The sequence below is a fragment of the Hypanus sabinus genome, chromosome 13 (genome assembly GCF_030144855.1).
Source record: "Hypanus sabinus isolate sHypSab1 chromosome 13, sHypSab1.hap1, whole genome shotgun sequence".
Lineage (NCBI taxonomy): Eukaryota > Metazoa > Chordata > Chondrichthyes > Myliobatiformes > Dasyatidae > Hypanus > Hypanus sabinus.
This window is the reverse complement of record NC_082718.1, coordinates 12,753,447-12,780,535: the sequence shown is the minus strand read 5'-3', so window position 1 is coordinate 12,780,535 and position 27,089 is coordinate 12,753,447. Positions and strand designations below refer to the sequence as shown.

The window sequence follows — 27,089 nt, the reverse complement described above, 5'->3', positions numbered from 1 at the left end:
TTCAGTTACAGAGTAACATCCCACAGTCACATGGGGCTCAGTCATTTCTATGGTTTCCTATTAATTATGTTCTTATCAGGCTATTGGTACTTACATTGGTTAGTCAAGCCAATTGTGCTTAGTTAAATATTTATTAGGATATTTACAAGGATGTTGCCTGGATTGGGGAGCATGCTTTATGAAAACAAATTGAGCGAACTTGGCCTTTTCTCCTTGGAGTGACGGAGGATGACAGATGCCCTGAAAGTGATGTGGGCTGAAGGGCCTGTTTTGTGCTGTAGGTTTTCTATGTTTCTATTTCTGAAACTTCTAAGATCTAAATCTACACATATGAGGGGATGCTACACCATCCAAAACTTTATTGACACAGAGGGCTGGGACAGAGAGTGTTGGGAATGGCAACAGGTTATCTCCACCTTCACTGGGAAACTTGACACAAATGATGAATTATTTTCTTGTATTTCAGGTTTGAGGGAAGAAAAATGGTATGCATTTTGGTGGTAACCACACTGCCAGTGATGTGACATTTAAGGTCCATTGATACGAGGAACTTTATAAATATATTGCTGAGAGGAATGAATGCACAATCATTGTGCTGGGACTGTGGGGCATGGGAATTTGTTGACATTAGACTGGTTGGGATGTGGTAGAAATTTTCTTCTGTCTGGGATACTCATCTCTAAACTATTGATATGGAAGATGAGTCAGAAACTCTCCTGCAGATCAGGAGACAGATATTTCTCCACAGTAATGTTACACAGAAAAATAAAGTTGTGGGTAGAGGGGTATGTGACTATCTGTGAGGAACTCAGTGGACAAAGACAAGAAAGTTCAATGCACTGAGGGCAGTGTATTTGTCACCTGTGAGGGTACTGTAAGGATGAAGGCCTGAGGGGCATGGCCAGATTGCAGAGACTCACAACAGCTTTTGTTCATCTTTTCCCTTTTTTCTGGAGAAAGATTTATTGAAATATGGCTTCCTCTTTCATTAACAGCAACAGGGTTCATATCTGATGAAATTTGCTTTCTTGGTTTTGCTGTAAAAGAGGGCATTTTTAATTATTCCAAATCTTGAGCTGGCTGCTCTTTTGATAAAACAATTTTCTTTTGATCCTTGTCATTGCATGTTACCAATGGTTGGTAGCTCTTCCTGCTTTTCAATGTACCCTTAGTGGATATACAGCGTGTTTGTGATAACTGTGGTTTGTTTTTCGAATTTTCATCATTCCTTCTCTGCAATCACACCTTTGAGTGTAGTTTTATTCCCACTTGAAAACATCCAGTTTCATCAAAAATGTCAGTGATAATAAATCTGGTTCTGATTCCATTTGTATTTTCTCCATCACTCACCCGATCAAGGCAAAGTCACGCCTCATCTACATCTGGCTTATTTCACTTCTACATTCTTTAGTTGTTGAAAGTCACTTTCAATTTAATATGTTTATTCTTATGTGACAAGATTATGAATTAAACTTTTTTCTTGCTCATTGCTGAACTGTTGTTGGATCTTTAACATTGGGATTCAGAAAGCCATTCTGTATATACAGGTCCGCAATCCCTTATCTGAAATCCTTGGGGCCAGTTGCATTTCGGAATTCAGAATTTTTCAGATTTCAGAATCCCTGTGGATAACAAAAAACACGCATGCTCAAGTCACTTATTTAACCTGTCTCAGTGCGGGTGGATTTTAGGGCCCAGTGGAGCTTCAGACCTACACACATCCTCCTTCATACTTTAAATCATCTTTAGTTTACTTATAGTACCTGATACAATGCAAATGCTATGTAAATAGTTGTTATACTCTATTATTTAGGGAATAATGACAACAAAAATATTTTATTTCCAACAAAAACATTCAATAAAACATAAAAATATACAGCTTCAATTGAACCGAATCAAACACATGGTAAATGACTTATTGGAATAAATGTAGAACGTCACTGTCACTATAAAACTTCAGTAACTTGTCTTTCTGTTTCTTTAAATCATACACAGTTGTAGATCCGACACCATATTCTTCAGTAAGATGCTGCACAGACACACCACGATCACGCTTCTGCAATAAATCCACTTTCTGCGTTATTGATAATGATAGATGCTTCCTTCTCTTTTTCTCATTGTTACCCATAGGGGTATCTGCAGCTCTTTTTGACATTTTCACGGTGAGATTAAACACAAAGTCAACAGTGAACACAAAATATCAGTGAACAGCAAATGCACGTGTAACCAGTACGAGCGCTGAGCCACAACTGTCGTCTGGTGGCCTCTGCTAGTGCTGCCACGTCACACCTGAGTGACGTCAGCTGTTGGCGAGAAAAACTTTGGTTTTCGGAGCGTTTTGGATTTCAGAATTTCGGATAAGAGATTGTGGACTTGTACTTTGTGAATACTGCTAATGTGGATTTCCCAATCGACATGAAGATCACAGTCCCTCATGACTGCACTATTAGCCTTCTGAAATGTGCCTCTAATGTTCTGAGGAATACCACACTTTACACTCCAATCACTGGAGGCCCTAAAGGATGACTTGTGCCATCCCTCAGATCATTTCCCAAGATCTTGTCTATTCCCAATGTCAGCTTGGTCATCCTGCATCTGTCCATTCCTCCATCTGTCTCTTTCCCCCTCTTACAAGAGATGGACTGAAGAAAATCTCATTAGGTCTGTATTAAACACTAGAGGGGCCACAGCTACAGCTGATGTTCCTTCCTCCTCTCGAGTCCTGACTTTCTGTGTGTTCTTTATGCTCTGGTGTTGTAAAACAGCAAACTCTGTGACTATTAGGGCCTGGTACTTTGGTTAATGTAGTTGGTTTAAATTCTAATTCTCTGACTGAAGGGACACACAATTCCTTGGAACTGGAGAGGACTCAGTGACACCTTGAAAAATGTGAAATATCCAGAGGGCCGTGTGATGAAAACTGGTTTTATGTTTCTCATTTAAAATCCTGTTACCAGTTTTTCAGCACCAAAAAGACATGGGCAGCTGCTGAGGTAAGTCCCTGAAACCAGTGATCGCTCTGGGAAGCTTGGTGGACATTGGTTTTCCATGAACTCACAGTGGAGCCTCTAGTTGAATTGTCCATGATGAATCCCTGTGCTCCAGGGGGAGTTTCACTGCAGCCGTGCACTCCGGTTACTATCAGTTATGTCAAAGGGTGAAATATTTGGATTTTAGGGGAATCTCCACATCCAGAAGTGGGTTTGGACACTAATGATTTTTGCAGGGGAAGTTCAAGTCACTTCTTTACTAATTTGATTGAGCTTTTTGAGGATGTGGCAAAGCTGATTGATGAAGGTAGAGCTGTGGATAATGTATTATATGGATTTTAGTCAGTCATTTGATAAGGTTCTGCATGGGATGCTCATCCAGAAGGTGAAAATGAGTGAGATCTGTGATCACTTGGATGCTTGGATTCAGAAGGCTTTCCTGCAGATGACAGAGTGTAGTAGTCAATGTATCTTAGTCTGGATGGTTGTCCTTGACAATATTCCAAGTACGGCTGAACCAACATCTTATAAAGCCTCAGCATAATCTCTTTGGTTTTATATTCTATTCCCCTTGAAACAAATGCCAACATTGCATTTGCTTTCTTTACCACAGACTCATTCTGTAAATTAGTCTTCTGGGAGTATTGCGAGAGATCTCCTAAGTATCCCTGCAACTCCGATGTTTGAACCTTCTCCAAATTTAGATAATAGTCCGGACTATTGTTCTTTTTATCAAAATGGATCATTGTACATTTCCTAACACTATATTCCATCTGCCACTTTTTTGCCCATTCTTTCAATTTGTCTAAGTCCTGCTGCAAAGGCATTGCTTCCTCTGCAAACAGCATTGGTTTCTGAGAAATTCTGAACCAAGCTCTAAGATCGACAATGAATGTTATGCAACAAGTATGAGAAGCTCTTTGTCTTGGTCGCCAATTTTACACCCAACATGGAGCTCATGGGCTTTCTTAATAAAGATGCTCCATCTGTGAGTTTTAAGTGTATACTCGCCACAAATATTACAGAAAATATCACAGCTGTGCAACTTTGGTGAGACATTTTGCTGTCTCAAATATTCCTGAAAATGCAATTTCTTTATTATAATCAGTACACACAGGATGCTCAGTGTGTAGATCATTATGATTGCAAACCAGTATACACATAAATGCATGTGTGCATAATACTTTTATCACCGTTCTTAAACCTGTCCTACCCTGCCTAAGCATGCTTCCATTATGAGCAACATTTCAGATTATGTTGAGAACAACATTTTAATTCAGTGAATTATGAATTGAAATAACAAATATAGGTGATTTCAAAAAATGGTGTGTAATAGGGAATTGGCATTGTTATTTTCATGATCAGCAATCCGAAATCCAAAAAGGTACACTAAAAGGTACATCCAAAAGGTTCTGAGGAAGCAAAATCTTTTTATCCAGTGCAATCTGTTGTTCATGCATTTGCCTGAATATTGCATCCTAATAGTGCATGTTGATAACACTTATTGAGCTCTAATATCACAAACATATCATTGGATGAAAAAACGATTTCTGTAGCCTCAATTTCACAGTGTTCCATTACAGAATAATGCTCTACAGTCACACTTGAAGCTCACAAGTCATCTCTGTGGTTTCCTGTTAATTTTGTTCTCATCAGTCTATAGTGATTCGCCAGTGGTAATATTTACGTTGGTTAGTTGAGCCAATTGTGTTTAATTTCAACATTTTCTGAAGCATCCAAGATCTGAAACTGCACATATATGGGGATGCGACACCGTTAGAAAATTTATTGACACAGAGAGCCGGGAGAGAGAGAGAAAGGTAGGAATGGAGACAGGATATCCCCACTTTCACTGGGAAATGACTAAAATGATGGATTATTTTCTTGTGTTTCAGGTTTGAGGGAAGAAACACGATGCTGGTGTGGGTTTTGGTGGTGACTGCACTGCTTGTCGGTGATGTGGCAGGTAAGGTCCATTAATGCCAGGAGCTTTAGAAATATATTGCGGTGAGGAATGAATGCACAGGCAAGTGTTGGGATTGTGGGACATGGGAATTTGGGGACATTGGGGCTGAGTAGGAAGTGGTCGCAATTGTTTCTTGTCTGGCATACTCATCTCAAAACTATCGATATGGAAGCTGAGTCAGAAAATCTCCTGCAGATTGGGAGACAGAGATTTCTCCACAGTGATGTACTGTATCATAGGAAAATAAATTTACAGGTAGAGGGGTATGTGACTACCTGTTAGGAACTGAGTGGATACAGAGAAGAAATTTCTGCAGGCACTGGGTCCCCTGCACCAAGTGCAGTCTGTTTGTCACCTGTGAGGGTGGGGATGAAGGACTGAGGGAGCATGGTCAGATTGCAAGTGACTCCCAACAGCTTCAGTTCATCTTTTCATTTTTTATTTCCTGGAGGAAGATTTGGTCTATTTCCCACAGGATAGCATGGAAATTCTGTTTCCATTTTTATTAGCATTAGCTTTGTTGTTATCTGGTGAAATTTGTTTTCATTGTTTTGCTGTTAAAGAGCATTTTTAATTATTCCAAATCTCCTATTCTTATTGCTCATTGCTGATCTATTGATGGATCTTTATCATTGAAACCCAAAAGCCATTCTGTATGTACTTCGTGAATACTGTTAATGTGGATTTCCGAATCTACATGAAGCTCACAGTCCCTCATGACTACACTATTATATTTCTGAAATGTGCCTGTAATGTTCTGATGTATTCCACACTTCACACTCCCACCACTGGGGGCCTGGAGACAGACCCAATATCTTCTGCCCATTTCCATTTCTCAGCAAATGAAGAAGCAGCAAATTGACATTACTTCTTCATTTCCTGAACCAAGATCCTTTCTCCCCGTCTTCATCCCGTCATTGACTGTCAGGGCCAACCCCTCCTTTATCAATTTTCCTATCTCTTCAACTCCCATCTGAAAATATTTAATTCCCAACATTGGTTAATTTGCAACCTGATCTCCAGAGGAAAGGACAGAAAGTCACACCATTTGGCTTATATTTGTGACATAAATTTATCAAAGAAAGACATACTGAGGGAGTGGATTAAGGTAAGAGGAGATGGAGGGAGAAGAGTTGAGAACAAAGCTGTTTAAGATGGTGTATCTGTGTTCATGGTGAGTAGTTGGTCAGAATGCATGTGTGCGTGTGTGTGTATTTCTGCCTGTCTAACTGTTCAGCAGAGGATAATCCACAATGGACTTGCACCTTCTTGCCACCAGACCAGGACCTCACTCTGTCAAGACAGTGTGACAGTTGTGTAACAGCCACCCCATGTTGAGGGTAATCCTGCACCAACACCTTCCTCTCCTTTGGGAGGAAAATCTTTCTCAATCCTAACTGAGAGCCTAAGAAGACAAATTGTACAGTCTTCCATTAATATCTCCGCCTGACAGTCTGTGATTAACCTGCACTGCTTTAAATAGCGATTTGTGATGTCCCTCAGATAATTTGCCAACATATAGTCCATTCCCAATATCAGGCCGATCAGCCTGCAGTTCCTCCATTTGTTCCTTTCCCCCCTTTACAAGAGACAAACTGAGGGAGATCTCATTAGGTCTGAATTAAACACTAGAGGGGCCACAGCTACAGCTGGTGCTCCTTCCTCCCCTCAAACCCTAACCTTCTGTGTGTCCTTCATGGTCGGGTGTTGTGAAACAGCAAAACCTGTGACTGTTTGATTATTGCAGTTGGTTTAAATTCTAATTCTCTGACTGAAGGGACACGCAATTCCTTGGTACTGGAGAGGACTCAGCGACACCTTGAGAAACGTGAATTATCCAGAGGACCCTGTGAAGAAAACTGGTTTCATTTTCCTCTTTTAAACTCCTGTTACCGGTTTTTCAGTGACAAAATGACATGGCACGGAGCTCAGGTAAGTCCCTGAAACCAGTGATTGCTCTGGGAGGCCTGGTGAATATTGCAACAAGTACAACACGCTGGAGGAACTCAGCAGGCCCTGATGGCAACAGTGAGAACAGGGCATGCCCTGGGTGCGGGGGACCTGGCTTTCTGAGACACTGCTCCTTGAAAGTGTCCTGAGTAATTTCTAGGCTAGTACCCAAGGGAGAGCCAACTATATTTACGACCCTCTGCAGCTTCTTTTATTCCTGTCTATTAGCACCCTCCTGTTCCCCCCGCCGCCCCCCTACCAGACAACGATGCAGCCTGCCAGAATCTTCTTCATGGTACATTGAAAGAAGTTTTTCAGTGTATTTGTTGACATACCAATCTCTTCAAACTCCCAACGAAATATCGCTGCTGTCTTGTCTTCTTTATAGCTGCATCGATATTTAGAGACTAGTTTAGGTCCTCAGAGATCTTGATACACAAGAACTTGAAACTGCTCATTCTCTCCACTTTTGATCACTCTATGAAGATTGGTATGTGTTCCTTTCTCTTACCATTTCTGAACTCCACAATCAGCTGTTTCCTTTTTGACATTGAGTGCCAGTTTGTTGCTGCGACACTGGTTGACATATCTCGCTCATGTATGCCCTCTCAGCTATATGAATGATTGTATCATCAGCAATTTTACTTATGTTATTTCAGCTATGCCTAACCACATAGTCATTGGTATATTGAGAGTAGAGCAGTGGGTTAAGCACACACCCCCGAGGTGCGCCAGTGTTGATCGTCAGCAAGGAGGAGATATTATCACCAAACCACACAGATTGAGGTCTTCCGGTTAGGAAGTTGAGGATCCAATTGCAGAGGGAGGTACAGAGGCCCAGGATCCATTGCTTGTCAATCAGGATTGTGGGAATGAGGGTGTTAAATGCTGAGCTATAGTGAATGAACAGCATCCTGACACAGGTGTTTGTATTATCCAGGTGGCCTAAGGCCGTGTGAAGAGCCATTGAGATTGCATCTGCCTATTGCGGTGATAGGCATATTGCAATGGGTCCACATCTTTGTTGAGGCAGGAGTTCAGTCTAGTCATGGCCAACCTCTCAAAGCATTTCATCACAGTAGGTGTGAATGTTACCTATTGATAGTCATTAAGGCTGCTCACATTATTCTTCTTCAGCACTGGTATAATGGTTTTGAAGCCAGTGGGAAGTTCCGCCCATTGCAGTGAGAGGTTAAAAATGTCAATGAATGCTCCCACCAGTTGGTTGGCACAAGTTTTCAGAGCTTTACCAGGCACTCCGTCATGGCATTCTGCCTTGCAAGGGTTCACCTACTTTAAAATTAGCCTAATATCGGCCTCCGAGACTGAGATCACGTGGTCATCGGGTGCAGCAGGGATCTTCCCAGCTGCAATTATATTCCCCCTTTCAAGGTGGGCACAGTTGGTGTTAAGTTCATCTGGTAGTGAAGCATCTCTGCCATTCATGCTATTGGATTTCGCTTTGTTGGAAGTAGTGTTCAGATGCTTTGTAGGAGTCCATAGCTTCCTGAAAGTGGTCACACCAGCTGATAGGTGGTAAAGAAGGTGTACAGCATGTCTATTCTGATTAAGTGAGTCGTTAGATTCATGAGTCAGGAAGTTATGTTGCAGTGAACGCTGGATTGGCCCTGTCTGGAGATTTCCTTCCTCATCATCCCATTATATAAATGATGTGAAGACTTTGGGAATGACTCAGAACACGCTTTCTACGCTGCTGTCGACATTATGGTCATGTGCTCTAAGGACAGTTTTGATAAGCTGGGCTTGTTTTCTCTGGAGTGGTGGTGGCTAAGGAGAGTCCTGATGGAGTTTATATAAATATGAGATGCCTAGACAGAGTAGACAGCTGGTATCCTGTTCCCATGGTCAATGTGTCTAATACCAGAGGGCATGTACAGTATTTAAGTACAGCTTGTATGAGAGCCAACCAGGATTTAGTGTTATGTAATGAACAGGATTTGATAAGCAATCTTGAAGTAAAGGAGCCATTAGGAGGTAGTGATCATAATATGATAAGTTTTTATCTGCAATGTGAGAAGGATAAGGGCAGCTCGGAGGTGTCAGTGTTGCAGTTGAACAAAGGAGACTATGGAGCCATGAGGGAGGAGCTGGCCAAGGTTGACTGGATGGATATTCTAGCAGAAAAGACAGTGGAACAGCAATGGCGGGTATTCTTGGGAATAATGCACAAGGTGCAAAATCAGTTCATCCCCTGGAGAAGGAAGGATTGAAAGGGGGAAAAGGGGCCACAGTGGTTGACAAAGGAAGTCAGAGATTGCATAGCATTAAAAAAAAGGAAGTATGACAGAGCTAAGGTGAGTGGGAGGACAGATGATTGGGAAATTTTTAAGGAACAACAGAACTTAACTAAAAAGGCAATACAGGGAGAAAAAATGAATACGAGCGCAAGCTAGCCAGGGATATAGAGGAGGATAGCAAAAGCTTTTTTGGTATGTGAAGAGAAAGAAGATAGTTAAGAACAATGTTGGGCCCTTGAAGAATGAATTGGGTGAAATTGTTATGGGAAACAGGGAAATGGAAGAAGAATTTAATAAGCACTTTAGATCTGTCTTCACTAAGGAAGACACAAGCAATCTCCCAGATGTATGGATGGGCCAAGTACATAGGGTAAAAGAGGAAATGAAACAGATTGACATTAGGAAGGAAACAGTGATGAGTAGACTGAAGGGACTGAAGGCTGACAAATCCCCAGATCCAGATGGTCTGCATCCTAGGATACTAAAGGAGGTGGCCCTGGAAATTGCAGATGCATTGGTAATCACTTTCCAATGTTCCTTAGATTCTGGATCAGTTCCTGAGGATTGGAAAATAGCTAATGTTATCCCACTTTTTAAGAAAGGAGGGAGGGAGAAAACAGAGAACTATCAACCTGTCAGCCTAACATCAGTAGTGGGGAAGATGCTAGAGTCCATTATTAAAGATGAAATAGTGGTATATCTAGATAGCAGTGATAGGATTGGGCTGAGCCAGCATGGATTTACCAAGAGTAAATCATGCTTGACTAATCTATTGGAGTTTTTTGAGGATGTAACCAGGAAGTTAGACAAGGGAGAGCCAGTGGATGTAGTGTACCTCGATTTTCAGAAGGCTTTTGATAAGGTTCCACATAGGAGATTGGTGGGTAAAATCAAAGCTCATAGCATTGGGGGGAAGAGATTGACATGGATAGAAAACTGGTTGGCAGATAGAAAGCAAAGGGTAGCGTTGAATGGGTATTTCTCGGAATGGCAGGTGGTGACTAGTGGGGTGCCACAGGGCTCGGTATTGGGACCACAGCTGTTTACGATTTACGTCAACAATTTAGATGAAGGCATTTAGAATAACATCAGCAAGTTTGCTGATGATACTAAGCTGGGTGGCAGTGTGACATGTGATGAGGATGTTAGGAGAATTCAGGGTGACTTGGATAGGCTGGGTGAGTGGGCAGATACTTGGCAGATGACGTTTAATGTGAATAAGTGTGAGGTTATCCACTTTGGGAGTAAGAACAGGAAGGCAGATTATTATCTGAACGGTGTAAAGTTAGGTAAGTGAGAAATACAAAGCGATCTAGGAGTCCTTGTTCATCAGTCACTGAAGGTGAATGAGCAAGTGCAGCAGGCAGTGAAGAAGGCTAATGAAATGTTGGCCTTTATTACAAAGGGAATTGAGTACAAGAGCAAGGAAATCCTTTTGCATTTGTACAGGGCCCTGGTGAGACCGCATCTGGAGTATTGTGTACAGTTTTGGTCTCCAGGGTTAAGGAAGGACATCCTGGCTGTAGAGCAAGTGCAGCGTAGATTCACAAGGTTAATTCCTGGGATGTCCGGACTGTCTTACGCAGAGAGGTTGGAGAGATTGGGCTTGTACAAGCTGGAACTAAGGAGATTGAGAGGGGATCTGATTGCAACATATAAGATTATTAAGGGATTGGACAAGATAGAGGCAGGAAATATGTTCCAGATGCTGGGAGAGTTCAGTACCAGAGGGCATGGTTTGAGAATAAGGGGTAGGTCATTTAGGACAGAGTTAAGGAAAAATTTCTTCTCCCAGAGAGTTGTGGGGGTCTGGAATGCACTGCCACGGAAGGCAGTGGAGACCAATGCTCTGGATGCTTTCAAGAAGGAGCTAGATAGGTATCTTATGGATAGGAGAATCAAGGGATATGGGGACAAGGCAGGAACCGAGTATTGATAGTAGATGATCAGCCATGATCTCAAAATGGCGGTGCAGGCTCGAAGGGCCGAATGGTCTAATTCTGCACCTATTGTCTATTGTCTATTAAGTTGAGAAGGAGTAAGTTCAAAGGAGCTGTGTGGCGCAAATTTTGACAAGGAGGTGGAGGGTGCCTGCAATGTGCTCTCTGCAGTGGTGGTGGCTGTAGATAGAATAGAGGTGCTTACGAGGCTCTTAGATAATCACATGAATATGCAGAGAATGAAGGGACATGGACTGGGTACATACAGAAGGGATTATGTCAATTCAGCATTGTTGGCTTAATTAACTCACCACAAAATTGTGGATCTGAGGGCCTGTTCCTCCATTCTGCTGTTGTTTGTTCTGTCAGATCGGACAATTTACTGAGAGGCCTGTAAGAGGATGAAAGACTCTGATTCTGATTGACAAATAAATTATTTCTTTCATTTAAAGAATTTCTGTAGTCAAGACGCACATTGTGGACATCTGGCTTCTGTGACCTCAGACGAACACAACATTTTCATTTCTAATGTGGTCACTATCGTGGACAAAGAAAAGCCAGTGACTTGGATTGGCCTGAATGACATTTGCAAGGTAAAGTTAATGGCATTTGAATGTGTTGACTCTTATCTGCCTTTTGAAATGTTCAGAGGATGATCAGGGAAGGACAAAAAATGTTGGTCTGACCAGTGTCACCACGTCCTGTGAACAAATAAAGTCCCACATGTTTATGCCCCTGTTTATCTGCACATGATCCTCCTCTCACACTCCTTCATTGGACACGATCAGTATGACTTCCTGTTCTCACTCATCTGCTCTTATCCTTATCCTTGGCTGTGCTAAATATCAGGGAGTTAAGAAGACTGTTTCTGAAATGTGAACTCATTGAGAGATCTGTCACCTGGTCAGATTTATTGGCTAGAATGAGATCCAGAGTATGTTGCAGGTGTTTAGGAAAGATTACTGACCAGGAATCCCTCCTGAACACACTCAACATGCTGTGCCCCATCAAAAGCACTCAACTACAGAGTGAAGGAGGATGAGAGGCGACTTAATAAAGACATACAAGTTAAGGGGAGGCAGAGATAGAGTGGATAACCAGTGTCATTTTCCCAGGATGTCAATTAGGAATATGAAAGGATTTTCTTTTAAAGTGATTGGGGGAAATTATTGGGGAGATGTCAGAGGTAGGCTTGAAGCAAAGTGAGTGGGAAATGCATGTTGGGCCTTATATAGAAGTAGATACGTTAGTAACATTTAAGATACTCTAAAATTGTACGTGGATGAAAGAAAAATGGAGGTATACAAAGGTGAGAAGGGTGAGATTAATCTTGGAGTAGGTTAAAATCTGAATGTAACATTCTAGATGAAAGTGTTTCTACTGTGTTGGAACTGTCTATGTTCTATGTTCCTCTTCCTGCACGATATTTTATAGTTTTTAACACAATAATAATTATCTACAGTTTCACTGTCTAGAATTGCCCACTTTACTTTAGTATTTGAATAGAGACAGGTAACCTTGTTAATAGAATCATGTCACAACTTCTTTGAATATTGAAATGTTGATGGATGGTTGAGAGCTTCATGGTACAAACTTCAGATGCCCAAAATATACCAAGTGTAACACATACAAGATGCTGGAGGACTCAGCAGGCCAGTCTTGTACCTTGCTCTGGAGTGAGGATATGTTCACAGGAGGCAGAATGCTACATGTTCTATATATGGGAATATAATATATAATCAGAGTAATCTGCTCTGCATATGGAAATATAATATATAGACAGATAGAGCTGCTGTGCTGGGTACGTGTTGATAACCCTGATCTCCCCACTGTTGTACCTGCTCTGTTATTTACCCTGTTCATCTACTGGCATGGTATGATCTCTGATTAGCACACCTCCCATATTTCCCTTCATCGGCCTGACTCCCTCTGTGTTCAGGTTTTGATTAATTCTTTCCCCATAGCTGAAGCATTTTTGTCCCCGAAATGTATCAAGGACCCTGGGAAAGGCTTGTGTGCAGAGTCATATCACTGAGCAGCTGTGAAGGAATTTGAAAACTGAGAATGATAAGATTGTGAGGATATGAAATAGAAATAAATCACCTGAATCTGCTGACATCAAAAACAAATCTGCTGTGTTTGCATGGTATGCTTCTCATTAAATCATTAGGAAACCTTTGGAAATCTTGTACAATGGAAACTGCCTAATCAAAACTTCAAAAATACTTGGTTAACTCAACCTCTGACACTGTTTTGTGTCACCCGTTCTTGAGTAAGACCATGGCATCCAGTCTGCAGTGTATGGAGGTGGCTGATTAGACCAGTCTGTGCTCAGAGGTCCACCTACATGGAAGACAGAGGAAGCGGGGATGTGATAACCTGTGTGATGTTTGAATTTTGAAATCCTCTATTCCTCTTTGCTTCCTTCAGTCTAGCATTCTCATTTGAGTGAGCACCACTTTTTGTGCAGATATTCCAAACAAGACAATCCAATTTTGTGGTTTCTGATGTTCTCAGCGAGCTATTTTCTGTCCATCATGTGACCGTTTGCCCTCCATAAAACTGATGCTTGAAAGAGAGATCAGGATTGAATCCTGGTCTCTGGACATTTGAGGCAGCAGCACTACCTGCCATGCGACTGTATCACAGTTGACTGAACCTTCAAGAACATATCTAACAATGGTTGGTAATAATAGGATCCAGGGTGATTGACTTGAACCATAAATAATGATGGGAGTCATTGATTGGACTATTGTACAGGTGTAATAGGAGTGTTTCTATGCAAGTTTGACAAAGATTTTCAACAGTAAACCCAGTCTCTACAAAAGAGAGGTACCGCCTAGTAGAGCAGACACCATGGAAGCAATCATCATCAGAGTAATCTGAGGCAGAGTAGTAAGGCTTTGTCTCAACAAGACTTCAACAAGAATAGGCAGAGTCTAGAGAAGTTCATTCTTTATTTCGTATCAACTCTAGAGAAAATAGGGGATATGTCTGCAATGCCAGTGTTCTATTCTGGGAGTCAGATGTGAGATTTCTGGGATACTCTCAGCCTCTCTGTGTCCCTCATCTGTGCCAGATGCATTGAGCTGCAGCTCTTTAGACACCATGTTAGGGAACTGGAACTTCAGCTCAATGACCTTCAGCTTGTTAGGGAAAGTGAGGCAGTGATTGACAGGAGATACAGGTGGGTAGTTATCACAAGTCTACAGGAGATAGGTAAATGGGTGCCTGTCAGGAGGGGGAAGGGGGAACGTCAGATAGTGGAGAGCACCCCTGAGGTCGTCCCGCTCAACAATAAATATTCCAGTTTGAGTACTGTGGGGGGAGGGGTGACCTAGCTGGGATAAGCAGCATCAGCCATGCCTTGGACACTGTGTCTGGCCCTGTGGCATGGAAGGGTAGGAACTGAAGAGGATGGCAGTAGTTACAGGGAATTCTATAGTCAGAGGGACAGATAGGCAATTCTGTGGATGTCAAAAGCTAGTTTGGCTCTCAGGTGCCAAGGTCTGAGATGTTTCTGGATGTGCCCACAATATCCTGAAAAGGTGGGCTGTGCAGCTAGAAGTCATGGTAAATATTGGTACAAATAACATAGGAAGAAAAATGGAGGAGTTCCTGAAGAATATAGGGAGTTAGGAAGGAAGCTGAGAAGAAGGATTTCAAGGGTAGTAATCTCAGTATTGTTGCCTGTGTCACGTGAGAATAGGAAGAGAATGAGGTTTTAGATAAATGTGTGGCTGAAGAATTGGAGCGGGGGACAGGGATTTAGATTTCAGGATAATTGGGACCTCTTCTGAGGCAGGTGGGACCTGTATAAAAGGGATGGGTTGCACTTGAATCCAGTGGGGAGCAATAGTCTTGCGGGCAGATATACCAGTGCTGTTGGGAGTGGTTCAAACTAATATGGCAGGGGGAAGGGAACAGGGATGATAGAGCTGAGGATGAGCCATCAGGTTTACAAGTAGATGATGGTTGTAACATGAATGTAAGGACGGACAAGCCACCGAATGGGTAGAAATGCAGACAGGGCAAAGAGTTAAAATGTACCACAGAGACAAGCTTCAAAAGGGCAAGGAACACAGGACTGATGGTACTGTATTTAAATGTGGGTAGCATTCAGAACAAGTTGGCTGTTCTCATGGCGCAAATAGAGATTGGTTTTGACATTGTGGGCATCACTGAGCCGTGGCTGAAAGAAGGCCATAGTTGGCAGCCTAACATCAAAGGATATGCTTTGTATTAAAAGGACTGGCAGGAAGGCATAGGCAGTGGTGTGGTTCTGTTGGTAAGAGATGGAATTGTGTCTTTTGAAAGAGATAACGTAGGGTCAGAAAATGGTGAATCTTTGTGGGTGGAGTTAAGGGATTGCAATGGTTTAAAAAATAAACTATGGGAATCATATATAGGCCCCTAAATAGTAGCCAAGATGTGGGATTGAGATTGCAAAGGGAACTGGAAAAGGCATGTAATAAAGTTAATGACACAATTGTAATGGGGGACTTCAATTGCAAGGGGATTGGGAAATTCAGTTGACATTGGATTGCAAGAGAGGGAATTTTTTGAGTGCCTCTGAGATGGCTATATAGAGCAGTTTGTGCTTGAGCTTACTAGGGCAAGGCTATTTTAGATTGGCTGCTGTGTAATAACCCACATCTTATAAGGAAGCTTAATGTAAAGGAACCCTTAGGAGTCAGTGATATGATTCAGTTATATAAAGAGTAAAAGGGAAGTAAGAATGGATATTTGACCACTGGAGAGTGATACTGGTGTGGTAGAAATGGGGGATAATGAAATGGCAGATGAGCTTGATGGATACTTTGCATCTGTCTTCACTGTGGAAGAAGTGTGTCAGAGGTATGTGAGTGTCAGGGAGCAGAAGTGAGAGCTATTGCAATTACAGAGGAAGAAATGCTAGCCAAACTCAAAGGTCTTCAGTTGGATAAGTCACTGGGTCAGATGGACTACATCCCAAATTCCTGAGAGAGGTTGCTGAAGTGGTAACAGATTCATTGGTCATGATCTTTCAGGAGTAACTTGATTCTGGCTTGAACCTGGAGCACTGGAATATTACAAATGTCACTCCACTCTTTGAGAATACAGAAAGGCAACAGAAAGGAAATGATAGGCCAGTTTGCCTAATCTCAGTGATTGGGAAAGTGTTGGAATCTATTATTAAGGATGAGGTTTCGAGGTATTTGGAGACTAATGATAAAATAAGTCAAAGTCAGCATGTTTTCTGTAAAGGGAAATCTTGCCTGAAAAATTTGTTAGAGTTCTTCAAGGGATTAACAAACAGGGAGGAGAAAGGAGAGGCAGTGGATGTCATTTACTTTGATTTTCAGAAGGTGTTTGATAAGGTGCCACACATGAGGCTGCTTAACAAGATAAAATCCTATGGCATTACAGGAAAGATATTGGCATGGAAAGCAGAATGGCTGAAAGGCAGGTGACAGTGAGTGGGAATAAAGGGGGCCTTTCCTAGTTGGCTGTTGGTGACTAGTAGTGTTCCTCAGGGACGGCTGCTTTTCACATTGTTAGTCAGCAATTTTAATAATGGAATTGATGGATTTGTGGCAAACTTTGTGGATGATATGAAGATAGGTGGAGAGTGGGTAATACTAAGAAAGAACTGTGATTACTGCAAAACTTAGACAAATTGGAAGAATGAGCAAAAAAGTGGCAGATGGAATACATTGTTGGGATATATATGATAATACATTTTGGTAAAAGTAATAATAGTGTAGACTATTATCTAAATGGGGAGAAGGTTCAAACGTTAGAGGTGCAGAGGGACTTGGGATTCCTTATGCAAGACTCCCTGAAGGTTAATTTACAGGTTAAGACTGTGGTAAAGAAGGCAAGTGCAATGTTGGCATTTATTTCAAGAGGAATAGAATATAAAATCAAGGGGATAATGCTGATCATTTATAAGACACCAATCAGGCCGCACATAGAGTATTGTCAACAACTTTGGGCCCCATATCTCTGAAAGGATCCATTGTCATTGGAGACACTCCATAGGAAATTCATGAGGATGATTCTGGGAATGAGGGGGTGAACATATGAGGAGCATTTGGCAGCTTTGGGCCTGTACTCACTGAAATTTAGAAGAATGTGGGGGAATCTCTCTGAATCCTACCAAATGTTGAAAGGTCTAGATAGGGTGGATATAGAAAGCATGTTTCCTCTAGTCAGGGTATCCAGAACTAAAGAGAACTAGAGAACTAAATGAAGCTGCTGCAGAAAACACCCCTTTTGGCTGTAGCAAAATGGCACAATCCAGTTTCCAGCCCCATCTACTTAGGCCGGTGTAATGCAACAGCTCAGTCATTGATTAGGTCAGTAATTGATTATGGTTGTATTGCTTATGGTTCTGCTGCCAGGGCAGTGCTTGAAAAATTAGACACTGTTCTGTCCAAAGCACTTCGACTCTGTTATGGAGCTTTCAGAACAACATCAGTCCCTGCATTATGTGTGGAGATGAGAGAAGCATCTCTACATTTAAGATGAGTTAAAACACAAAAATACAACTGCAGATGCTGTGGATCAAAGAATACGTACACAACACTGGAAGAACTCAGCAGGTCAGGCAGCATCTGTGAGAAAAGAGTTGGGCCTGCAGTATTGGGTAAAACAAAATGACATCAATCACAGCTGTCCATCAAAATGTCTTTCGCAGGAGACGTCGGAGCGCCAAAGTAAAATTAAAATTAAAAGATCCATTTTTATATTTGGGCTGTGAAATTGAAACTGATTGAGGAAGACGTAGTTGACCAAATTTGCATACTGCCCATTCCTTTTTGCCTTTTGCCAGAACCAGAAGTAGACCTATTCCTCCTTTTTCAGCTTCAAGGAAGCAAAGCAATTTCAACAGCGTCATTCGCAAATGAATATTTAAATAATAAACGGGGATCTTATCTGAAGATTTTTTGATGGCTCAGTGGACCCAGAGAGCAGTAAGGCAGGATTTGGGATGTACGCATCTCAACTTGGAGTTGAGATTGGTCACCGGGTTTCAGATGGTGTTTCTGTCTTTGCAACAGAATTATTAGCAATCCTCTGGGCCTTATGGTGGATAGAAGACTCTCGACCATGCAGGGTCATCATCTGTTCGGATTCTGCTGCTGTCTTAGAGGCTATAAAAGGGAATAAAACAAAAGCTCATCCTGACATAGTTATAGAGATTCTCTTAGCTTTGTTTAGAGAAGGGAAGATGGGTTGTGAAGTTAGATTTACATGGATATCTGGGCATGCTGGGGTGGAGGGAAATGAAATTTTGGATGGCATTGTGTAGTCTTCCTTACAGAACGGGCAAGTAGGAATTAGAATACCCCCAAGCAGAGCAGAATTGAGAAGTAGGATAAAAAAGGCATACAGAAGAAATGGCAAAAGGATTGGAAAAATGAATTAAAGGGAAGGCATTTCTTTTCTAGTCACCCTCTAGTTAAAAAGGACTTAGACTGTTACTCTTTAAATCATAGAGATATCGTGAAATTAACAAGACTTAGGTTGGGGTATTGTGGGCTAAACTATTACTTAAAGATAATAGGAAAACATCCAACTGGATAATGTGACTGTGGTAGTCCAAAGACAGTTCAACACGTTTTGCTAAGTTGCAATCGATATAAAATTGAAAGAAGAATATTGTTCAAGAGGCTGTCTGACTTCAATGTATTTTGTTTTTCTATTAAATCTTTTTTCGGCCACCAAGAGAACCTCCATCTGATTGAAAAGCTTATTATTCTGTTTCTACATGCGACTAGTTAATATTTGAGTTTCTTGAAATTCTGTAATTAATTGTACATCCTGGGAGGAGGAGGAGGACGACAACTGCTACAGGACACTTCAATATGCCTGGTTGATGGTGCGGCTGGTAATTGCAGCCGCAATAGGCTGAATCTTCTAATTCTGCTCCTTTGTCTCATGGACTTATGGTCTTATAACTTTAAGCAGATTCACTTAGCACGATCACACCCAAAAATATGACACTGGGTTTTAGACTGAAATGAAGGACTGAAGTGTTGCTTGACTGTGAGTTACTGTAATTCATGCTTTTACAACCAACCAGGTAATGCTGACCTTATTCGTTGATTGATATTGTATTTTATATCTTCATGTACAGATAATTCTGAGATTTCTGATGTGCTCTCTATTTTCTACTGTCAATTAGGTAAAGATTGTAATTGCACACATTACAGATCTCAAAGTTCAAAGTACATTTATTATCAAAGTATGTCTATGTTACCAAACAGTACCTTGAGATTTATTTTCTTGTAGGCATTTACAGGAAAAGAGAAATACAATAGAATTTTACATAACAACTGTACATAAGCAGACAAAGACTGTAGAATAACCAATGTGTAAAGGAAGACAAATCATGCAAATAGAAATAATACAGAGGAAATGAGTTGCAAAGAGTCCTTGAAAGTGAGTCTGCAGGTCACTGTAGTTGTGGATTAAGTTTTCCACTCCAGTTCAGGATCCTGATAGTTGTCAGGTAGTAGCTGTTACTGAGCCTAGTGGGATGGTACTAAACACTTTTGTATCTCCTGCCCAACTGTGTTTGACAGAACTGGACTGAGTGTCCAGCAGTTAGAAAATGGTGTATGGTTTGTTTACACGGGGTCAGGGAAACATGCACTGTGTAGGAGTGTTGGACAGTGGGGGATGTACCTGTGTGATTGTTTAATTTAGAAACTACAGCTGCTTTTCCCATTAGTTAGCTACCTGGTGTCCAGTTTCACACCACAGTTTAAGGATCTAAGGAAAGATAGGGTATCGGTGACCAACAGGAAGAGTAGTCACAGGAAGGTGGTACAGGAGACTCCTGCAGTCATCTACCTCCAAAACAGATATACCACTTTAGAGTCTGTTGGGGGAGATGGCTCATCAGGTGAAGGCAGTAGTAGCCAGGATCATGGCACAGTGGGTAGCTCTGCTGCACATGAGGGCAAGAAAAAGAGTGGCGGAGCTATTGTGGTAGGGGATTCTGTGGTAAGGGGAATAAAGAGGAGCTTCTGTGGCCATAAACAGGACTCCCGTATGGCGTGCTGCCTCCTTGGTGCAAGGCTCAGAGATTTCTCGGAGAGGCTGGAGGGCATTCTGAAAAGAGAGGGTGAGCAGCCGGTTGTCGTGGTGCATGCGGGTACTAATGATATAGGAAGTCCTACAAGCTGAATTTAGGGAGTTAGGAAATAAATTAAAGAATAGGACCTCAAGGGTAATCTTTTCAGGATTATTACCGGTGCTACGTGCTAGCCAGAGTTGGAATAACAGGACAGCTAGAATGAATATGTGGCTTGAGCGGTGGTGCAGAAGGGAGGGTTTCAGATTCTTGGGGCATCGGAACCACTGTTGGGGGAGGTGGGACGAGTACTATCCAGACGGTCTACATCTGGGCAGGGCCAGGATCAATGTCCTAGGGAGATTGTTTGCTAGTGCTTTGAGGGAGGCTTTAAACAAATATGGCAGGGGGAGGGGAAACCACACAGAAACGAAGAGGGAAGTGATGCAGAGGCCAAAAGCTAGAGTTAGTGAAGACAAAAGTAAGAGTAGAGTGCATAAAAGTTAAAAGCAAAAATCGCATAGGTCACTAGATTCTAAAAGGATAGTGAGTATAAGGGCACTTTATCTAAATGCCTGTAGTGTTAGAAACAAGGTTAGTGAACTTTTTGCACAGATCAGTTCCTAAGCATATGATTTAGTGGTCATTACAAAAACCTGGTTGCAAGGTGGAGACAACTGGGAAGTAAATATCCAAGGGTATCAGGTAATACAGAAAGATAGGCAGAAAGGTAGAGGAGGTGGAGTGGCGCTCTTGATTAGGGATGAGATCAGGGCAATTGTGAGAGATGATATAAGATCTACAGACCAGAACATTGAGTCCATCTGGATAGAGATTAAGAATAGTAAAGGGAAAAAAATCACTGGTGGGTGTTGTCTATAGGCCACCTAATAAAAATATTGCAATGGCAGAGGTGATTAACCAAGAAATTACTGAGGCTTGTAAGAATGGAACAGCAATTGTCATGGGGGATTTTAACTTCCACATAGATTGGGTGAATCGGGTTGGTCAAGGAAGTCTTGAGGAGGACTTCATAGAATGCATCCATGATGGCTTTCTTGAGAAACGTATTAGGGAACCTACAAGGGAAAATACTATCTTAGATCTAGCCCTGTGCAATGAGACTGGTAAGATTAATGACCTTGTAGTCAGGGATCCTCTTGGAAAGTGTGATCATAGTATGATTGAATTTTGCATTCAGATGGAGGGTGAAATACAGTAGTTAGATCTATATCTAGTGTATTATGTTTGAACAAGAGAGACTACAATGGGATGAGGAAGGAGTTGGCTAATGTGGGTTGGGAGCACATGCTGTTTGGTAGGACAGTTGTGGAATACTTACAAAGAGATTTTTCACAGTGCTCAACAAAAGTATATTCCAGTAAGGATAGTAAGTGTGAGGAGAGCCAGCCTTGGATATCTAAGGAAATAAAAGATAGTATCAAATTAAAAGCTCATGTGTAAAAAGTCACAAAGAGTTGTAGGAGACTGGAGGATTGGGAAAACGTTAAAAAGCAACAGAGAACAACTAAACAAGAAATAAAGAAAAGGAAGATAGAGTACGAAAGTAAATTAGCACAAAATCTAAAAACACATAGCAAAAGATTTACAAATATATAAAGCGGAAGAGAGTGGCTAAAGTCAACGTGGGTCCCTTGGAAGACAATAAGGGGAAATTGATATTGGGTGATACAGAAATGGCTGCAACATTGAATGACTATTTTGTGTTGGTCTTCACTGTGGAGGACACATCTAATATGCCAAAGAAGGATGTTATGGATGAAATGGGAAGTGAAGGCTTTGATAAAATCAGTGTCACTAAGATGATAGTGATGAGCAAACTGGAAGGCCTGTAGGTCTATAAGTCTCCTGATCCTGATGGGATGCATCCCAGGGTGCTGAATGAATTGGTGGAGGTTATAGTAGACACAATGGTAATCATTTATCAAAACATTCTAGACTCTGGGCAGGTCCCAGAGGATTGGGAGACAGCAAATGTCATGCCACTTATTATAAAGGGATGTAGGCAAAAAACGGGCAATTATAGGCCAATTAGCTTAACATCTGTAGTCAGGAAAATCATTGAAGGTGGCATTAAGGAAGAAATAGCAAAATATTTAAAAAGGAGTGGTTCCATTAGATAGATGCAGCAGGTCCTGTTTGACAAACTTACAGGAGTTCTTTGAGGACATAATGAGTGTGGTGGATAGAGGGGACCAGGTGGATGTCGTCTACTTGGATTTCCAGAAGGATTTAATAAGGTGCCGCACAAGAGACTTATAAATAGGATATGGATGCATGGAATCGGAGGAACTGTATTGGCATGGATAGTGGAGTGGTTAACTGATAGAAGGCAGAGAGTTGGCATAAATGGGTGTTTCTCTGGTTGGCAGTCTGTGGTGAGTGGGGTGTTGCAGGGGTTGGTACTGGGCCCGCAGCTGTTTACTATTTACATTGATCATTTGGAAGAGGGGACTGAGTGTAGTGTAGCAAATTTGCTAGTGACACTAAAGTGAGTGGAAAAGCAAATTGTACAGAGCATGTGGAGAGTCTGCAGATGGTTATAGATAGGTTAAATGAGTGGGCCAAGGTCTGGCAGATGGAATACAACACTAGTAAATGCAAGATCATCCACTTTTGAAGGAATAATAGAAGAGCAGATTATTACAGTCAGCCGTTCTTATCCGTGGATTACGTATGCACAGATTCAAGCAACCGCGGATTTGGAAAACCCACAAGTTCTCTTTCCAGCACTCGTTGCTTGAGCATGTACAGACTATTTTTTCTTGTCATTATTCCCTACACAACACAGTATAACAACTATTTACATAGCATTTACATTGTATTAGGTATTATAAGTAATCTAGAAATGATGTAAAAGCACAGGCAGTCCTTGGGTATGAACGAGATCCATTCCTGAGTCCGTTTTTAAGTCGGATTTGAAGTCGGAACAGGTACATCTGGAATCATTTAGCGTCAGATAGTCAAACATTTTTCTTAGTATATAGTACATATTTTACCTTTCTATGCATATAAACACCTCAGAAACATACGTATTTCAATAATTTAACCACTGTGTTGCTTAGTAATAATTGTAGCTTTCATCGGTGCAGGGCCTTTCACATTCTCCATTAAAATTGTTCTGATCGTTGACCGACTGTAGCCTAATGCTTTTCCAATGACTGATGGCATTTCATCTCTTTCCAATCGCTTTATTACTTCCACCTTATTTTCAATCGTGATTGCGATTATTTTCATGAACAGAAACACTGCAAATTCAGAGCTACACCACCAGGTCCTAATGTCCACATTAGGTCCAGGGGTTCAGCCAGGTCTTAAAGACCACCGCACTGATACATGTTAAATAAGGGACTTGAGCATCCGCGAATTTTGGTATCCACGGGGGTCCTGGAACCAATACCTGCAGATAAAGAGAGCTGACTGTATTTAAATGGTGAAAGATTGCAGCATGCTGTTTTGCAGAGGGACTTGGGAATGATTGTGCCTGAATCGCAAAAAGTTGGCTTGCAGGTACAAGTTATTATGAAGGCAAAAGGAATGTTGGCCTTCATTGGGATTGAATTCAAGAGCAGGGAGGTCAGGTTGCAACTGTACAGTGTACTGGTGAGGCCGCACCTGGAGTACTGTACACAGTTTTGGTATCCATACTTGAGGAAGGATATATTGGCTTTGGAGGCAATGCAGAGGAGGTTCACCAGGTTGATCTCAGGGAGGAAGAGGTTAACCTATGAGGAGAGATTGAGTTGCCTGGGACTACACTCTCCAGAGTTCAGAAGAATGAGAGGGCATCTTATAGAAACATACAAATTTTGAAAAGGATAGATAAGATAGTAGGAAAGTTGTTTCCATTGGTAGGTGAGACTAGAACTAGGGGACATTGCCTCAAGATTCAGGGGAGAAGATTTAGCATGGAGATGAGGAAAAGCTGTTTTTCCCAGAGAGTGGTGAATCTGTGGAATTCTCTGCCCAGGGAAGCAGTTGAGGCTTCTTCACCAAATATACCTGTATTTAAGAAACAGTTAGATAAGTTTTTACATAGTAATGGAATTAAGGGTTATGGGGAAAAGGGAGGTAGATGGAACTGAGTTTACGGATAGATCAGCCATATCTTATTGAATGGTGGGGTGTGCTTGATGGGCCAGATGGCCTACTCCTGCACCTATACCTTGTGTTCTTGTGCTTTTGTTCTCAAATATCCTGGGAATATAGAGAGTACTTAAGGTAGGTTCTCTGCCTCTCCTCTTTTGTTTAAGGCAAATAACCATTGGCAAGGTATGCTCTGGGCATGCTTTTAACTAAATATGCTTGTTGAATATTCAACTTTGTAGTAATAATTGGTCAAATTTTTAAACAAATGATTAATAAACCTATTTGCAGTCAGTGTTTTCAGTCCAACTTGCCAAACCCGCAAACCTGATTCACCTTTACAATGGTGCAGACAGAAGAGAGCATGGCCGGAACAGTGGGAGTCTTTGATGGTGGATGCTGATTGCTTGTGGCAGCGATCCTTGAAAATATACTCAGTGCAATTTTGTGTGACTATCAGAATTACCCAACTCTGATTGCACTGTTTCTTCAATATTTTTCCTGTAACGATCACATGTAATTTCTTGTAACATTCTGTATCTACTTACAAACCCAATCAATACCCTCTCTGAAGTGAGAAGTGACATTACTGAATGTAAATGGTCTGTTTGGAGGTCAGTAATAGTTTAGGATACTTACCTCTTTGAGGAAAGGATGGATTAAACTTTCAGACACATTCAAAGTCCCTCTAGTCCTTGGGTTTGGATTTGAATCTTCCAGATGTGCCCCGATCTGTGCTGATTCCTATAGGTTGGGTGGGGGTTTGTTTTCATCTTCTGGCAACACATCTGGATCCATAATGCAAATAATTGCCCTCTTCTTTCTGTTTAGTTGGGATTCTGGGTACATTCCTCAGCAAATGTTTTAACCATATAACCACATAATGATTACAGTACGGAAACGGGCCATCTTGGCACTTCTAGTCCATGCCGACACTTACACTCACCTATGCCCACTGGCCTGCACTCAGCCCATAACCCTCCATTCCTTTCCTGTCCATATACCTATCCAATTTTACTTTAAATGACAATACCGAACCTGCTTCTACCACTTCTGCTGTAAGCTCATTCTACACAGCTACCACTCTCTGAGTAAAGAAATTCCCCCTCGTGTTACCCTTAAACTTTTGCCCCCTATCTCTCAGATCATGTCCTCTTGTTTGAATCTCCCCTACTCTCAAAAAAGCCTATCCATGCCAACTTGATCTATCCCCCTCATTATTTTAAATACCCCCTCACAGACCCTCCAAGATGGCCTGTTTCTGTGCTGTAATCATTATATTGTTATATGGTTATGTGGTTAAAGTCCCCCCTCAACCTTCTACGCTCCAAAGAATAAAGACCTAATTTGTTCAGCCTTTCCCTGTAACTTAGGTGCTGAAACTCAGGTAACATTCTAGTAAATCTCCTCTGTACTCTCTCTATTTTGTTGACATCTTTCCTATAATTTGGTGACCAGAACTGTACACAATACTCCAAATTTGGCCTTATCAATGTCTTGTACAATTTTAACATTACATCTGTTCCTCTGCATTCTTCAATGCCCTACCGTTTACCGTGTATGTACTATTTGGATTATTCCTACTAAAATGAAGCACTTCACACATCAGAATTAAACTCCATCTGCCATCATTCAGCCCACTCTTCTAACTGGCATAAATCTCTCTGCAAGCTTTGAAAACCTACTTCATTATCCACAACACCACCAGTATCATCTGCATACTTACTAATCCAATTTACCACCCAATCATCCAGATCATTAATGTATATGCCAAACAACATTGGACCCAATACAGATCCCTGAGGCACACCAGTAGTCACCGGCCTCCAACCTGACAAGCAGTTATCCACCACTCCACTCTGGCATCTCCCATCCAGCCACTGTTGAATCCATTTTACTACTTCAATATTAATACCTAACGATTGAACCTTCCTAACTAACTTACCATGCGGAACCTTGGCAAAGGCCTTGCTGAAGTCCATATAGACAACATCCACTACTTCACCCTTGTCAACTTTCCTTGTAACCTCTTCAAAAAATTCAATAAGATTTGTCAAACATGACCTTCCACACATAAATCCATGCTGACTATTCCTAATCAGACCCTGTCTATCCAGATAATTATATATATCATCTCTAAGAATACTTTCCTTTAATTTACCCACCACTGATGTCAAACAGACAGGCCTATAATTGCTAGGTTTACTCTTAGCACCCTTTTTAAACAATGGAACCACATGAGCAATACGCCAGTCCTCCAGCACCATCCCCATTTCTAATGACATTTGAAATATTTCTGTCAGAGCCCCTGCTATTTCTACACCAACTTCCCTCAATGTCCTAGGGAATATCCTGTCAGGATCCAGAGATTTATCCACTTTTATATTCCTTAAAAGTGCCAGTACTTCCTCCTCTTTAATTGCCATGGTTTCCATAACTTCCCTACTTGTTTCCCTTACCTTACACAATTCAATAACCTTCTCCTTAGTGAATACCGAAGAAAAGAAATTGTTCAAAATCTCCCCCATCTCGTTCGGATCCACTCTGATTCTCTAAGGGACCAATTTTATCCCTCGCTATCCTTTTGCTATTAATATAACTACAAAAACCCTTCGGATTTATTTTCACCTTACTTGCCAAAGCAACCTTGTATCTTCTTTTAGCTTTTCTAATTTCTTTCTTCAGATTTTTTTTACATTCTTTATTTTCCTCGAGCACCTCATTTACCCCATGCTGCCTATATTTATTGTAGATCTCCCTCTTTTTCTGAACCAAGTTTCCAATATCCCTTAAAAACCATGGCTCTCTCAA

General features: G+C 41.4%; 1 protein-coding gene across 2 annotated transcripts in view; it reads left to right on the top strand.

Annotated features, from left to right (window-relative positions):
• Nucleotides 1-27,089, top strand: part of LOC132403449 (C-type lectin mannose-binding isoform-like) — a 122,569-nt gene that overhangs the window by 91,625 nt on the left and 3,855 nt on the right. For both annotated transcript variants that reach the window (XM_059986852.1, XM_059986851.1), the window contains 3 exons: nt 4,886-4,956; nt 6,734-6,888; nt 11,557-11,697. In XM_059986852.1, the coding sequence (XP_059842835.1) occupies nt 4,886-4,956; nt 6,734-6,888; nt 11,557-11,697 (367 nt within the window). The remainder of the gene's footprint in view (nt 1-4,885; nt 4,957-6,733; nt 6,889-11,556; nt 11,698-27,089) is intronic.